We start from the raw sequence: 13,991 nt of genomic DNA, 5'->3' as shown, positions 1-13,991 counted from the left end.
GGATTATACTTATAATTCATCTGTCTGCGCTGATTCTACCCGAAGATGACATAAAGAGTATATGTGTTTGTAAAGTACTCAGCTACTTGGGCATTCATTCATTGAACAGACTGTTGAGTTGATCGAACTGAAAGCAAAAGTTTGTTACGGTGATTCCACTCTGAGTGGTTGGCGTTAGGAAGGGCATCCAGCTGTAGAAACTCTGCCAAATCAGATTGGAGGCTGGTGTTGCCATCCGGTTTCACCAGTCTTCAGTCAAATCGTCCAACCCATGCTAGCATGGAAGGCAGACGTTAAACGATGACGATGATGATGATGATGATGATTCCAGTGATGAAGATTTTACTGAAATAAGGCACAGGCGTAGCTGTGTGGTAAGAAGTTTGCTTCCCAACCACATGACTTGGGGTTCAGTCCCACAGCATGGCATCTTGGGTAGCAAGTGTCTTTTACTATAGCCCTGGGACAACCAAACAGTTGTGAGTGGATTTGGTAAACAGAAACTGAATGAAACAAGGCAGCGAGCTGGCAGAAACGTTAGCACGCCGGGCGGAATGCTTAGCCTCAACACATTATCCCACCCATGCAAGCATGGAAACGCAGACATTAAGTGTGATGATGATACAGCAGCAGCTCTTGTTCAACCAAAAATTATGTCCAGAAACTGTTTCTCGTAATAATATTCTTTATTTCTTCTTTTTAAACAGTGGAACACAATTATCCGAGCGTTCAAACAAGGTATGCCTATTGGCCGACGCCGACGTTATATGAAGGTTTACGATAAAGCTTTTACTGCAACAGAAGCACTAGAATGGATGCATAAGTATTTGAAGAGCAACCCTAATTTTGGTTCAGACATTACCAAGTGAGAACAATCTTTTATTTATTCATTTAAACCCAACTCAACAGTATTTTGTGCGTAAGATCACCAATATCAGGGCTGGTGGAGTATGTCGGTTACAAAAACAGCCCTTCAAGCTTGGAGAGGAATACCTCTAACAGTCGACTGCAGTTTATGACTGTCCTCTTATCTTCAGACGATAAACCTGACCTTTTAAGGCGTCGAGCTGGCAGAAACGTTAGCACGCCGGGTGAAATGCTTAGCAGTATTTTGTCTGTCTTTACGTTCTGAGTTCAAATTTCAACCAAAAATTATGTCCAGAAACTGTTTGGACATAATGCTCTTGGTTTAGTTTGTCGTTGAGTTACCCCAAGATTGCACTAACCTTTAACCTTTGACCTTTTTTAGCATTCAAATTATTCTGTCAAATGCATTGTTTATCTATTCACATTCATCATCATTTAACATCCATTGTTCATGCTGGCATGGGTTGGACAGTTTATCTGGGCTGGCATGCTGGAAGGCTGCACCAGGCTCCAGTCTGATTTAGCATGGTTTTCTATGGCTGGACACCCTTCCTAACACCAACCACCCCAAAAGTGTAATGGGTGCTTTTACGTGTCACCTGTACGAGTGCCAATTGCGTGACATCAGGGCGTGATTACAAGCCACCGGCACGGGTGCCAGTTTGCGTGACACCAGTATTTGCCACGACCGCAATTTTGCTTGGCTTGATGGGTCTTCTTCTCAAGCATGACATAATGCCAATGGTCTTGGTCATTGCCTCTGTGAGGCCCAACGCTTGATAGGAACTCAGCCACCTTGTCTCCATGAGGCCCAACACTGTGACAGTTCCATGAATCCTTCAGTCAGGATTGGTACTTTTTTTAATTGGTCCCAAAAGGATGACAAGGAAGCTCGTTGCATGCAATCAAGACACAAAGAGATGCAAATACACACATATACACACATGAGGGGCTTTATATGTGGAACCAGCACTAGCTGTAAAACAATGCTACGATTAAATACCTAACCCATGCTAGCATGGAAAAACTTATGTTAAAACAATGCTGTGAGGCCCAGTGCTTGAAAGGAACTCGGCCATCTCGCCTTTGTGAGGCCCAAGGCTCGAAAGAAACTCAGCCGCTTTGCCTCCATGAGGCCCAACGCTAATCATACATTATCTCATAGCTTTGAAATTTCTATAATGTGATGGTTTATTTTTAGAATGACAATGTAGAGAAAGTGTGAGAGGCTGGATAGGGCCAGTTTCAATAAAAAAACAGGTAGAATATTTTCGCCAGATAAGGTTGGTTTAAATACTAAGGAGTTAATATTGCCCTTCATCAGTTTTGCATATCTTGGTTCTAGATTTCATTTAATGAATGATTGTTATGACTAACTGACTTTATAATTTCTAGACAATATCTTCTTTTTTGCCTTCCCAGGCAACAAACAGTACAATTAATGAGTAAATTGTTAAAAGCCAGGATATTTGAAGATGTACAAGGAAGCAAAAAGAAGCGAGAGTTTGCTGAAGGTGGTCGTGTCTATCGGTATGTTGTGTGATTTAACTTTTTTTTTTTAAACCCAGCTTCTTTAGTTCATATCTCTTCTTATTTCATTTCTTTTTTTTACTTTTTGCATCTACAAGGGGGTGGGGCTGAAAAGTTCCTGGCTTTGGGTGAAAGAAAATACAGGGGGATCTGTTAATTATGACTTTATTCAACATATTCCCCTCTCAGATTCACACACTTATTGCAGGGGTCCTTCAGTTTTTCTAAGCCCTGTAAAAGAACTCAGAAGGCTGGGCCTCCAACCAGGCCTTTCGCGATGCCTTCGAAACCAGGAACTTTGAGTACCTCTTCATAACTTTACTTTATTACTGTGCATATTTTTAGCCTCTGTCAGTAAATGCTGACGATGGCCCTGCACACATGTATGTGTAGGCTTGAGTAGTTGTCCATGCATGCAAGTCTCCCTTCTGCACAGTTTTGATGTTTATCCAAGGACAAAGCTGTCAATTTGGGCCAATACAGCTTAGCATTGGTCTCATTGTTCTTCAAACTCAGAGTCAAAGAGATAACCAGAAGTCATCTTTCCTAACCCTGTGACACTTCCATGAATCCTTCAGTCAGGATTGGTACCTTTTTTTATTGGTCCCAAAAGGATGACAGGGAAGCTTATTGCATGCAATCAAGACACGAGGGGCTTCTTTCAGTTTCCATCTGCCAAATCCACTCAGAAGGCTTTGGTTAGCCTTATAAAAGACATTTTCCCAATGTGCCACACGGTGGAACTGAACCTGAAACCAAGTGGCTGGGAAGTGAACATCTTAACCACCCTGCTATATCCTGTGAAATGTATTGAAGTTTTATTTGAATTATAATTTCTGTATCTTCTAGATTCAACCAAAGTTCTCCAGCAAAAGATTCTCGTGTGCCTCTTAGTGCACGAATGGATTTAATGAATGCTGCACCAGGACAGAAGACAGTTCTATCAAAAAGTGAAAAATCTAAAACGACCTCCAAATTCAAATCTCTTGCAATACCTAAATGTCATCTTGTTGCCAAACCTTTGTCTTTGGAATCAATGGAAGCTGTTTGGAGAATGGTCACATTACACCGGTTTGTGAATTTGTTTAATGTCTGAATTATTTATCCTATTTCATGCCATTGAGGTTGTTCCAATCTTGAAGACATAACTTCATTTTGTTTGGAAAACTTCACAAAAGATACAAACATTAAAAAAAAAAAAGAAGTCTGAATACTTCACCTTCTTTCCCAAGATGTTTCATTTTGTGATTGACTTGCTCATATATTGAACCTATTGATCACCTATCAGCATTTTTATCTTTGTACATATACTGAATAGCGTCATGATAAGTTTAGCACAGATGACCCACTTTTGGAGTTAAAATTAATGGTATGTTAATGAATATAATGGCATATGAGATGTACTTTTTTCCACGATCACCCTGGGCCCTAAGTGCAAATTTGGGTTTATATTACATGCTGTCATGTACTATAACATTTTTTTTTCCCTCTGAATAAGTGCTGCTGAACTTGGTGTGTGACTAATACGACCATTTCTCTTTTATGCAGTAATTCATTGACTAAGATGCTTGGTAAATTTTCAATATCTATTTTAGCCAACAAAAAAAAGGTACCTAGATAAATACATAAATAATGTTAGAAAACATTCTCAATCCCAAGAAAATGAGTTTTAATTTGAATAATTATTTGTTGTTACTTTTGATGAGTTTTTCTCTTCTTTTTTTCCCCCAAAGAGGATATTTAAAATAGAAATTTCTTTTTAATTATTTTAATATTGCAAATTTGATTTGAACCATTACATCCTGGAAAAGCCATCTGAGCCATGCAATGCAGTTGCAGTGGAGTTGTATCAGTGACTGGGGCATGGATGTATTTGGTTGCAAAGCAAATTTCGTTATTGCTTAGTCATGCCTGTATCTATGTGTGTGTCTGTCTGCCTGCCTGTCTAACTACATCTATCTATCTGTGTGTGTGTGTGGTATATGCATATAGGCACATGCATGACTCTGATAAGAAGCTTGTTTCCCAACCACATGGTTCCAGGTTCAGTCTCACTCTGTGGCACCTTCGGCAAGTGTCTTCTACTAAAGCCACGAGATGACCAAAGCCCTGCAAGTGGATTTGGTAAATGGAAACTGCGTGTGTGTCTTTGTGTCTGTGTGAATGAGCTTCTTCAAGTTTCTGTTTACCAAATTTCATTCACAAGGTCCTGGACATTGGTCACCCCATGCTGATAGTAGAAGTCACCAACCAACAGTGTCCGTGCCTTCTCGACCACACGGTACCAAAACCCCATGGCCACAATTGTATCTATTACGTTTTTAATAATGACTCTGATGAGGTGAGAAATAAATTGTTGCTATAATTGTTTTAGTTTCAACGTAATGCCTCAAATTTAGCTCCTTGCTAAGCAAATACACCTTAAAAATTAATTTTACTTCTTTCATCTGAAGTTCTGATCTGCCTTGATTCCATTTACATATCAATTTAAATTTTGGTTTCAGGTTGCAAAAGACAATTGGTTACAACACTTTGGAAGAATTCTTGGATGCTTCATTGGTAAATGGTCGGCATATAATGCACAATTGTCTTTATGTAAATAAAAGTGGGGTGGTTGGTAATGTAAATACTAAAGGTTAGTTGCACTGTTTTTCTTTTTCTTTTTTTTCTTTTTTTTTTTTGATCATACTTTCCTTAAAATGTATCTGTCAAGCTATCTCTGAAGATTCCTGTAAAAGACATTCTAACATAGTTATGAAAAGCTTTTTAAGACACTGAAGAGACAACTTGAACCCTTTTGACATCAACACATCTGAGACTGCCTTTCGTTCTACGATACAGATTTCTTGTTTTAAAGTGATCTAAATTTAACATCTTTCATCAAAATTTCATGTTAATTTATGTTCCAAACATCAATGACAAAATTATTTTTCAAATTTCTTCATCATTTTCAAAATTAATTGAAATAAAATGTCTACATTTCAACAGAAATATGAGAAGAAAAGTGTTAAGTATATCATATATATATATGTCCGCCACTACATTCCTCCATGGCAAGATTTAATTTGTGTATACAAATTTAATTTGCGGTCCATGAGAAGAGCCGTTTTAACGATGCGTCCTGCCCAGCTCTTCAAAACACCGGTGTTAAAACGGGGGTAGCTGATGAAGTAGAATGTTCTCTATGTGGCTTGTGTGTTTTCTCGTCTATGTTTTGTTTGCAATGTCCTGTACCTAGATATGCACCTATACATACAGGTGGATGTCGGTATGCACATACCTGTACGTATATATGCATATACTCATTTACTATTTGTTATATATATATATATATATATATATATATATATATATATATATATATACACAAATACACACATATACAGGATGCGGTGAATAGATTGTTCTCTAAATTTCACAAAAATGAAAATAACACTGATATCTCATTTTAACAGATATATATATATACATACATATATATATATGTATATGATATATTTATATTGTATCTTTATATCCTTATACACACACACACACACACACACACACACCATGGAGTTGAGGGAAAATATGTTGGTAGAGTATTTTGTATATATTAATTATGTGTATAAGATCTCACGTATGTGATGTGGACAGTTGAAAAAACTATGATCGTTGCTATTAGTAGGTAAACACTCACTCCAGAAATGTTTAAATTATGAGAAGCAACCCCCTCCCTCGCAAACAAGGGAGATAATTAGCAAATGAGTAGTTGGCGACCCTTCAACATAAAGATTGGCAGAGAATAAACTCTGGGTTTTGCATAAAAATGTTTTGTTTCCTAACTAAGAACATTTTTTGGTTTTCATTTCCATCAAAATCTAACAAAGGCATCGCATCATCATTGTTTTAATGTCCACTTTTCCATGCTTGCCTAGGGGCAGACTGATTTGGTTGATGCCTGCTTTGTTGCCAATCTCCACTTGTTTCTAAATGAAGTGGACCTCTGTTTCCATGGAAAACTAGAAACGATGATCACTGACTGATGCTGATGCACCTTTTTTACAACCACCATGGGGTGGCAAGTCAACAAGGGATGCTCTCCTTCTCACACACACACATGCACATATACAAATAGTTGAAATTTACAAAAAGACAAAATTCGAAAACAGGTGTATAAACAACAAGCAGGTGTATTAGTTTGACACTCAGGAAGGTGAGAAAGTCTTTTATATGCTTCAAGCCTATGCTCTTCAACAGAAAGGAATATGAAGAAATCAAAAAGGTTCAAACATCATGGTGTACTGGAGTGATTTTTCATCAACAGAAGAATCCAGTGAAATCCATATGTAGCAAAATAAAGATATAAGTGGAGGCACATGGCCTAGTTGTTAGAGCAGTGGACTCACAGTCGAGGGATCATGGGTTCAAATCTCAGACTGGGCAATGTTTATGAGCGAAACACCTAAGTTCCATGTGACTCTGGTAGAAGGTAATGGTGAACTTCTGCTGACTCTTTCACCACAACTTTCTTTCACTCTTTCCTCCTGCATCTAGCATCTCACCTGCGATGGACCAGCATCCCTCCGGGTGGGGAACCTATATGCCAACGAGACTGGGAAACTGGCCCTTATGAGCCAGGTATGGCCCGAGAAGGAACAAACAACAACAAGTATATATATGACAGGTCTCCTCCACTGTGTATCTACTGAATCCACTCATGAGCCTTCAGTCAGCTCAGGGCTATAATAGAAGACACTTGCCCAAGGTGCCACATGGTGGGACCGAACCCATAACCATGTGGTTGCGATCCAAACTCCTTACCACACAACCAAGTCTGTTCCTTTTATTTTCTATTGTAATTCAATATTTATTCCGAGATAACATTATTTCTTATTTCCAATGTATTTGAATTACAATAAAATTTCTTTTTATTTCACTTTCAGACCAGCTTCCACATTGGATCCTGTCTGCAATGAAGTGTCTCGTCCATTGTAAGTTTAATCTTTTTGGCTCCTTTAATGTTTCTTAATTTCTGCATTAATATATCAGATTTCTTTACTCCTGTGAGCAAAGACCTAAGCTATGCCTTATGACATTGTTTTGTTTAAAGCCCTTCATTCTGAATCATTATCTCCTTATTCTGGGACTCACAGAGGGGTTGACTGAGACTCCTGGCAGTTTGCTGTGCTTAAGAAGACATGTCAAGCTAAGTAAAAGTGGTTGTCCTTGAATACAGGCTTGTCCCCTGCAACCCTCTCCAGCTGAGCATCCCTAATCTTGTGGACTTGTAGGTGCAGGTGTCATGTTAAAAACACACCCATGCGGGTGCTGTGTCAAAGCAACCCAGTGCAGTCTGTAAAGTGGTTGGCGTTAGGAAGGGCATCCAGTCATAGAACACCATGCCAAAACAGACATGGAGCCCGAACAGCCTGAACAGCCTTACCAGTTCTTGTCAAACCATCCAACCCATACCAGCATGGAAAACGGGCATTAAATGATGGTGGTGATTTATTTGTAGAAATTGCTTGTTATTTTCATAATAAAGACTGGTTGCTTAAACCTTTTCATCCCAACCTGCCTCAGTGGGTTGGGATGAAAGAAGCCCATCATATTCCTACATAACTAATATCTATGTATAGATCATCATGGTTTAAATGGGTTGCAAGGAATTTGTTGGGGCAGATTTTCTATGGCCAGATGCCCTTCCTGTTACCAGCCCTCACTTGTTTCCAGGTAATATTTCCACATGGCACATGTGTCTTGGAAGACATGAAACAAAGGATACTGCTTGCATGATAGTGGCATTCACAACTATCACACAATATCAAGGCAAGGAGACAGTAATACACACACACACACACACACACTTATACGAGTCATCATCATTTAACGTCCATTGTCCATGCTGGCATGGGTTGGACAGTTTGACTGGGCTGGCACACTGGAAGGCTGCACCAGACTCCAGTCTGATTTGGCATGGTTTTCTATGGCTGGATGCCCTTCCTAACATCACACTCATATTCAGTGGTCCTTCAGTTTGTCTAAGCTCTGTAAAAGAACTTGGAAGGTTGCACCTCCAACCGGGCCTTTCATAATACACTTAAAGCCATGAACTTTTCAACACCCTCTTATATATATATATATATATATATATATATATATATACTGGGCTTCTTTTAGTTTCCATCTGTCATATTCACTGACAACTCTTTGGTTGGCCCAGGGCTATAGTTTAAAACACTTTCCTAATGTGTCATGCAATGGAACTGAACTGGAAACCATGTGGTTGGGAAGCAAACTTATAACTGCATGGCAGCGCCTGGCCAACCCTGTTTAAGGAAATAAGTGACAGTTGTCAATCAGAAGAGCGTCGGACTGATGGAAATGGGAATTTTAAAATGATGATGATTTAATTTATGAATTCTTACAAATAATTAACAATTTCTTATTATTAATAATTCAATAAATAGGTTTTCTCATAAACTCTTCCTTTGCAGGGCCAAATAAAGTGGACGATAACTTTGCTATATATCCAGGTTTTGAGAAAGATGTCTTCCGTGCAGTCAGTGAATATTTCCAAGGCCTCACTGAACCTTTGCTAACTCATTCCTTATATGAAACTATCACCAATGTATTTGGTAAGCTTTCACATTTTTATGCTATTATTATCTTTATTATCAAGGTGGTGAGCTGGCAGAATAGTTAGCACGCTGGACAGAATGCTTAGCAGTATTTCGCTACGTTCTGAGTTCAAATTCCTCCAAGGTTGCCTTTGCCTTTCATCCTTTCGGAGTCGATAAACTAAGCACCAGTGAAACACTGGGGTCGATGTAATCAACTTAATCCCCTCCTCAAGCTGCCCTTGTGACAAAATTTGAAACCATTATTATTGAGTGAGGGAGCAGTGCATTCCATCGAAGTGACACTGGGATACAAATATACGAAGCCCAGTATGCCCATCATGACCACCCATCCGATAAGGGTAGACCAGGCACTTGCATCACAACCCTATGTGTGCGACATGGTGATCTCATATCAAGATAAACAGCACATGACCTTGCAGGTGGGGCCCAGTTAGAATTTTCTTCAGGTCAAGTAGCCCATCCCACTCAAATGGTCCCTGAATGAGGTTTGTTTAAGGATGATGAATGAAACAGCCATGTTTCCAGGGGTGAATTATTCAAACCCCAAAGAATTCCTCTAAACACATGGCTATGATATTTCTCCACTACCATCTTAATAATAACAAAGTTATTTTACTAAATTCTTCATTATTTTAAAAATCAGTTAAAACAATAGCAAAGTATTTCAACAGAAATATTGTAACAAAGGGTTTTATAATAGAAACAAGATGAACACAACCCATATTGTTGCTTGTTTTCTGCTGCTTTGTGTTCCAAGATGCAACTGACTGGCAAAACAATTCTGAGTGTTGGTATTTGTCCGAAATCAAGTCATTTAACTTCTGAATCGTAGTTCAGTCCCACCTAGCTGAAAGCAAATACTATGAAAAGATACAGTTTTTCTGTTGCAAGAATTGCGTTTTATTAGATAGTAATGCTGAATTAAATTCGTACCTAACCTGTAAAAATGAAAGATAATCAACTCCATATTTTTAATTAAGTTACTGAATGATGATTTATTTTTCAGCGAGTTTTCTTTATGAATCAATAAATTGTTTTTGTCGCCCAATTCTTAGAGTGAAATGTGTTTTGCAGAGTTACTTCCCTTATTCACTATATTATGCTTTGCTGTTTTTTTTTCAACTTTATTTTTCTTTTCCCATTTTCCCTATTTAAAAACGTAATTAGTAAAATTATGTTTCTGTTGTAAGTAGATTAGTCACTGTCTCAAGCATGGCAATGAACTTTTCTCTGTGTTTTAATGTAAAATATGCTACCATTCATGTTGCATGAGGTTTACATGTGGGAATCTTTTGATATAAACTCTGCTTCCAAATATAATTTAGAGCATCATGGTCAGTGACAGTTGGCTTGTTTCATGGCTTCATTTTAGTTTCCTACGATACAGCAGAAAATGCATGTCCTTTGTTTCTTTTCTATTTATTCATTACTTGAGTTATTTTACAATAGAATATGCTACCACTAATATGCATACATATATATATATATATATATATATATATATATATATATATATATATATATATATACGGCAAATAAGAAAATGGAGAGGATACAAAAATGACATACATCAGCTGGTAGACATTCTAGTATGTCTATTTATTCCAAAGTATTAGAAGAATATATACACGTGTAATAAGTATGTGTTGCACACATATGTACTAATATTACAGAAAAAAAGAGTAAACGATCAGATTGACAGTAGGTTCTAGTTCCTTACGGCCATTGATATCCAGAAGACCCAAGGTGGCAGGTAAGGCTATATAAGTGGTACGGGAGGACTGTAGTTACACTCTGGGTTTGATACTGAGGAGTCTAATGTGGGTCTTGTGTGAGCATGTATATGTTAAATGAAATGAGACAACAAAGCCAAGGCTGTGGGGAATTTATAAAGAGAAAGGTATTCTTACAGCTGATTCTGGGATATTAGGGATATCCCTTCATCAGAGACGATATGAGAGAGTTAACTAGAGGGGACTCTCTCTCATATCGTCTCTGATGAAGGAATATCCCTAATATCCCAGAATCAGCTGTAAGAATACCTTTCTCTTTATAAATTCCACACAGCCTTGGCTCTCATTTTATTTAACACACACACACATACATATACACATAGCCTTTGTTTACAGCCATTATTGCCTTTATGCTATATGTATAAGCACAAGCATGGCTGTGTGGTTAAGAAGTTGGTTCCCAACCACAGAAATTTTGGTCCAGTTCCATTGCATGAAAACTTGGACAAGTGTCTTCTGTTACCCCTTAAGCCAATTAAAACCTTGTGAGTGGATTTAGCAGGTGAAATCTGAAAGAAATCTTTTGTGTGTGTGTGTGTATGGGAGGTGGAGACAGAGTGCGCATGGTTGCATGTTTGTATTAGTGTCTCCATGTCTTAACATTGCATGAGAGTTGCAAACAAGCATGAGTCATACAAAAGGAACCATTTTTGTTTCCAGTCTTCTGGTTTGGCGGAAGCATTACCTTGGAAACATTTGAGGGTTGGTGACTGGAAGAGCATCCAGCCATAGAAAATCTGTCTTGTTGCATTCCTTCCAAAACCCATCCAAGCATGAAAAATTGGAGATTGAAAGTGTGTGTTGTCATAAACATCATCATGATATGACTAGAGACCACTCAGAGTAAACAAACAATATTTTCAATGAATCTGCTCTATCAAATTGAATTCCTTGTTGCAATGTTTTCCTTCATCAAACCTAATTGCATGTTCTTGACATTTTTTTTTGCATGTTTCTTTTTTCTTTTTATACTTTTTGGTTCAGTCATGGCTGACTCCAGATATGCTCGTCACTCATCACCATTATCTGCTAAATATAATGCTCATAGCATGACTTCATTTGATTCCATCGACAATTTGTTACTGAATATGACGAATGCTGCCGACAACTCCCAGAAGTCCCACCTTTCCAATAAATCCGGCTGTCAGCGTGCTTTGTTTTCTACTTGGAGTTCTTCATCATTTCCGCATCTGCGGGGTCATTCTTTAGGTGGAGGCAATCTTTCGGAAAATAAGATCAAAAGTGAATCGACAGGCAGCATCCCCCTCCTGAGATACGAAACTGCTTTTGGACCTGAAAACAAAACCATCACTAATGTCTACTATTATCCAAATCAAACCAGCGCCACTTTTAGCGGTTCCATGTTTTCACGTTTACCGTCTGTTTCAAACTTAGAATATCAGAATGGTTTCCAGACAATATCAAGCAGTCCTTCCAGATGGCAATCTGAACAACACCTTAAGTGTGTCGATAAGCAAACTTTAAACATCCTTGATACATTTAAGAACAAAGATATTTTGTCCAACAAACCTCAAAATAAATCTAGTCTAAGCAGAAAATCAAAATCACAGAATATATCCAGTCAGAAGACGAAAGATGGAGAAAATCAAGAAAAATCAAACTCATTAAATGAAATTCGTTACCAGACACGTGCTTTTCAGGCTTCCTCTCTTACTCAATCAGCTGCCTACCATGAGGAAGAATTTCAGGACCGTTTGCATTCAACACGACCTTACAGTACGTCAAATATTCCAAATTTGTCCCCTGTTGAAGGTTTGGATAAATTTGGTCGGAAGATCAACAATGCTTTTTCTTGTACGTAATTTTTGCACTTTTTTCAGTTGTTTTTAATTAATTAGTTAGTAGCATGGTCTGATTTTTTATTTAGCATTAACTTAGACTTTAGTCATTTTGTAAATCTGTCCTAAACATAGACAATGTGGTAGTTTTTGTAGTCTTTGCTGTTGTAATTAATGTTTACAATAATTATTTTAATGTACCCGTAACAGTTACACAGTATGGTAATTGTTCCTAGCAAATTGAATCAAGGGGCTACTTTTGATTTCCTGCAGGAACCATTTGACCAAAAGAATCATTGTTCTGCTGAATTTCACTTTTCATATTTCACCCTTTTGATGCCAACCTGTCTGGAAATGCTCTTAGTTCTTGGATACAAATTTCCTGTTTAAAATTGATTGAAATTTAAATTTTCCATCAGAATTTCATGTTAATTTATGGTCTGAACACCTGGCATGAAATTCTTCTTTATTTTCTGAATTAAAACAAAAGCAGTGTATTTCAGCAGAAATATGATAACAAAAGGGTTAAAGTGATCTAAATTAAAATCTTCCATTAAAACTTCATTTTATGTTGTAAAAACCAGCTTAATAATGACAAAGTTATTTTATTCTATAAGGGGAGAGTGTGGATAGGTGCGATGGCAAGGGAGCTGAAAGGGATCAATAGAAAGGAATTCTGAGGGCTTCATTGAAGGAAAGAAAGTTGTGGAAGGCAAGATCATGAGAGTAAGCCAGATGAGAGGGGTGTTGAGGAATCAGAGATGCTGTTGGGAAGAGGGCAGTGAGAAAAAGAAAGTAGAAGGTGAAGAATAGGAGGCAGAGGCAGGAGAGTGCCATAGAGATGTGTGAGTATCTTTGTTAAAGAAATTCCTCTTTTGGTCTTCCTAATCCATGTGAATGATTGTGTTTCCAGCAGCCGTGTGGTCGATGACAGATGAAGAAAGAGTGAAACAAGCGGTCCAGTTGGCACTCTTACTAATTCCACCATCGAATCGCAGGAAGCTGCATTTGCTGTTACGATTTCTGAGTAAAATCCATAAGAATAATGAGCTTCAACTTGCACAAAACTCTGAAGATCTTCGGAATTTGGTAAGATTCTGTTAACTTCCTTTTTTTTTCTTTTTTTTTTGGCCTTTATTCTTTTACTTGTTTCAGTCATTTGACTGTGGCCATGCTGGAGCATTGCCTTTAGTTGAACAAATCAACCCCAGGACTTAATCTTTGTAAGCCTAGTACTTGGTCTCTTTTGCCAAACCACTAAGTTATGGGGACATAAACACACTAACATTGGTTGTCAAGCAATGGTGAGTGTGAAACACACAGACACACAAACACATACATATATATATATATATATATATATATATATATATATA

At 37.8% G+C, this 13,991-nt stretch overlaps 1 protein-coding gene across 5 annotated transcripts in view; it reads left to right on the top strand.

Annotated features, from left to right (window-relative positions):
• The window catches only part of LOC106871963 (DEP domain-containing protein 1B), a 33,804-nt gene that overhangs the window by 2,905 nt on the left and 16,908 nt on the right, over positions 1–13,991 (top strand). For 2 of the 5 annotated variants that reach the window (XM_052969911.1, XM_014918748.2), the window contains exons 2-9: positions 708–865; positions 2,290–2,397; positions 3,247–3,468; positions 4,902–5,032; positions 7,323–7,370; positions 8,877–9,017; positions 11,801–12,631; positions 13,529–13,704. In XM_052969911.1, coding sequence (XP_052825871.1) covers positions 708–865; positions 2,290–2,397; positions 3,247–3,468; positions 4,902–5,032; positions 7,323–7,370; positions 8,877–9,017; positions 11,801–12,631; positions 13,529–13,704 — 1,815 coding nt within the window. The remainder of the gene's footprint in view (positions 1–707; positions 866–2,289; positions 2,398–3,246; positions 3,469–4,901; positions 5,033–7,322; positions 7,371–8,876; positions 9,018–11,800; positions 12,632–13,528; positions 13,705–13,991) is intronic. The other 3 variants (XM_014918749.2, XM_014918751.2, XM_014918750.2) reach the window with 3 other exon arrangements.

Source organism: Octopus bimaculoides, chromosome 8 (genome assembly GCF_001194135.2).
Source record: "Octopus bimaculoides isolate UCB-OBI-ISO-001 chromosome 8, ASM119413v2, whole genome shotgun sequence".
NCBI classification, from domain to species: Eukaryota; Metazoa; Mollusca; class Cephalopoda; order Octopoda; family Octopodidae; genus Octopus; species Octopus bimaculoides.
This window is presented reverse-complemented; position numbering and strand designations above follow the sequence as displayed.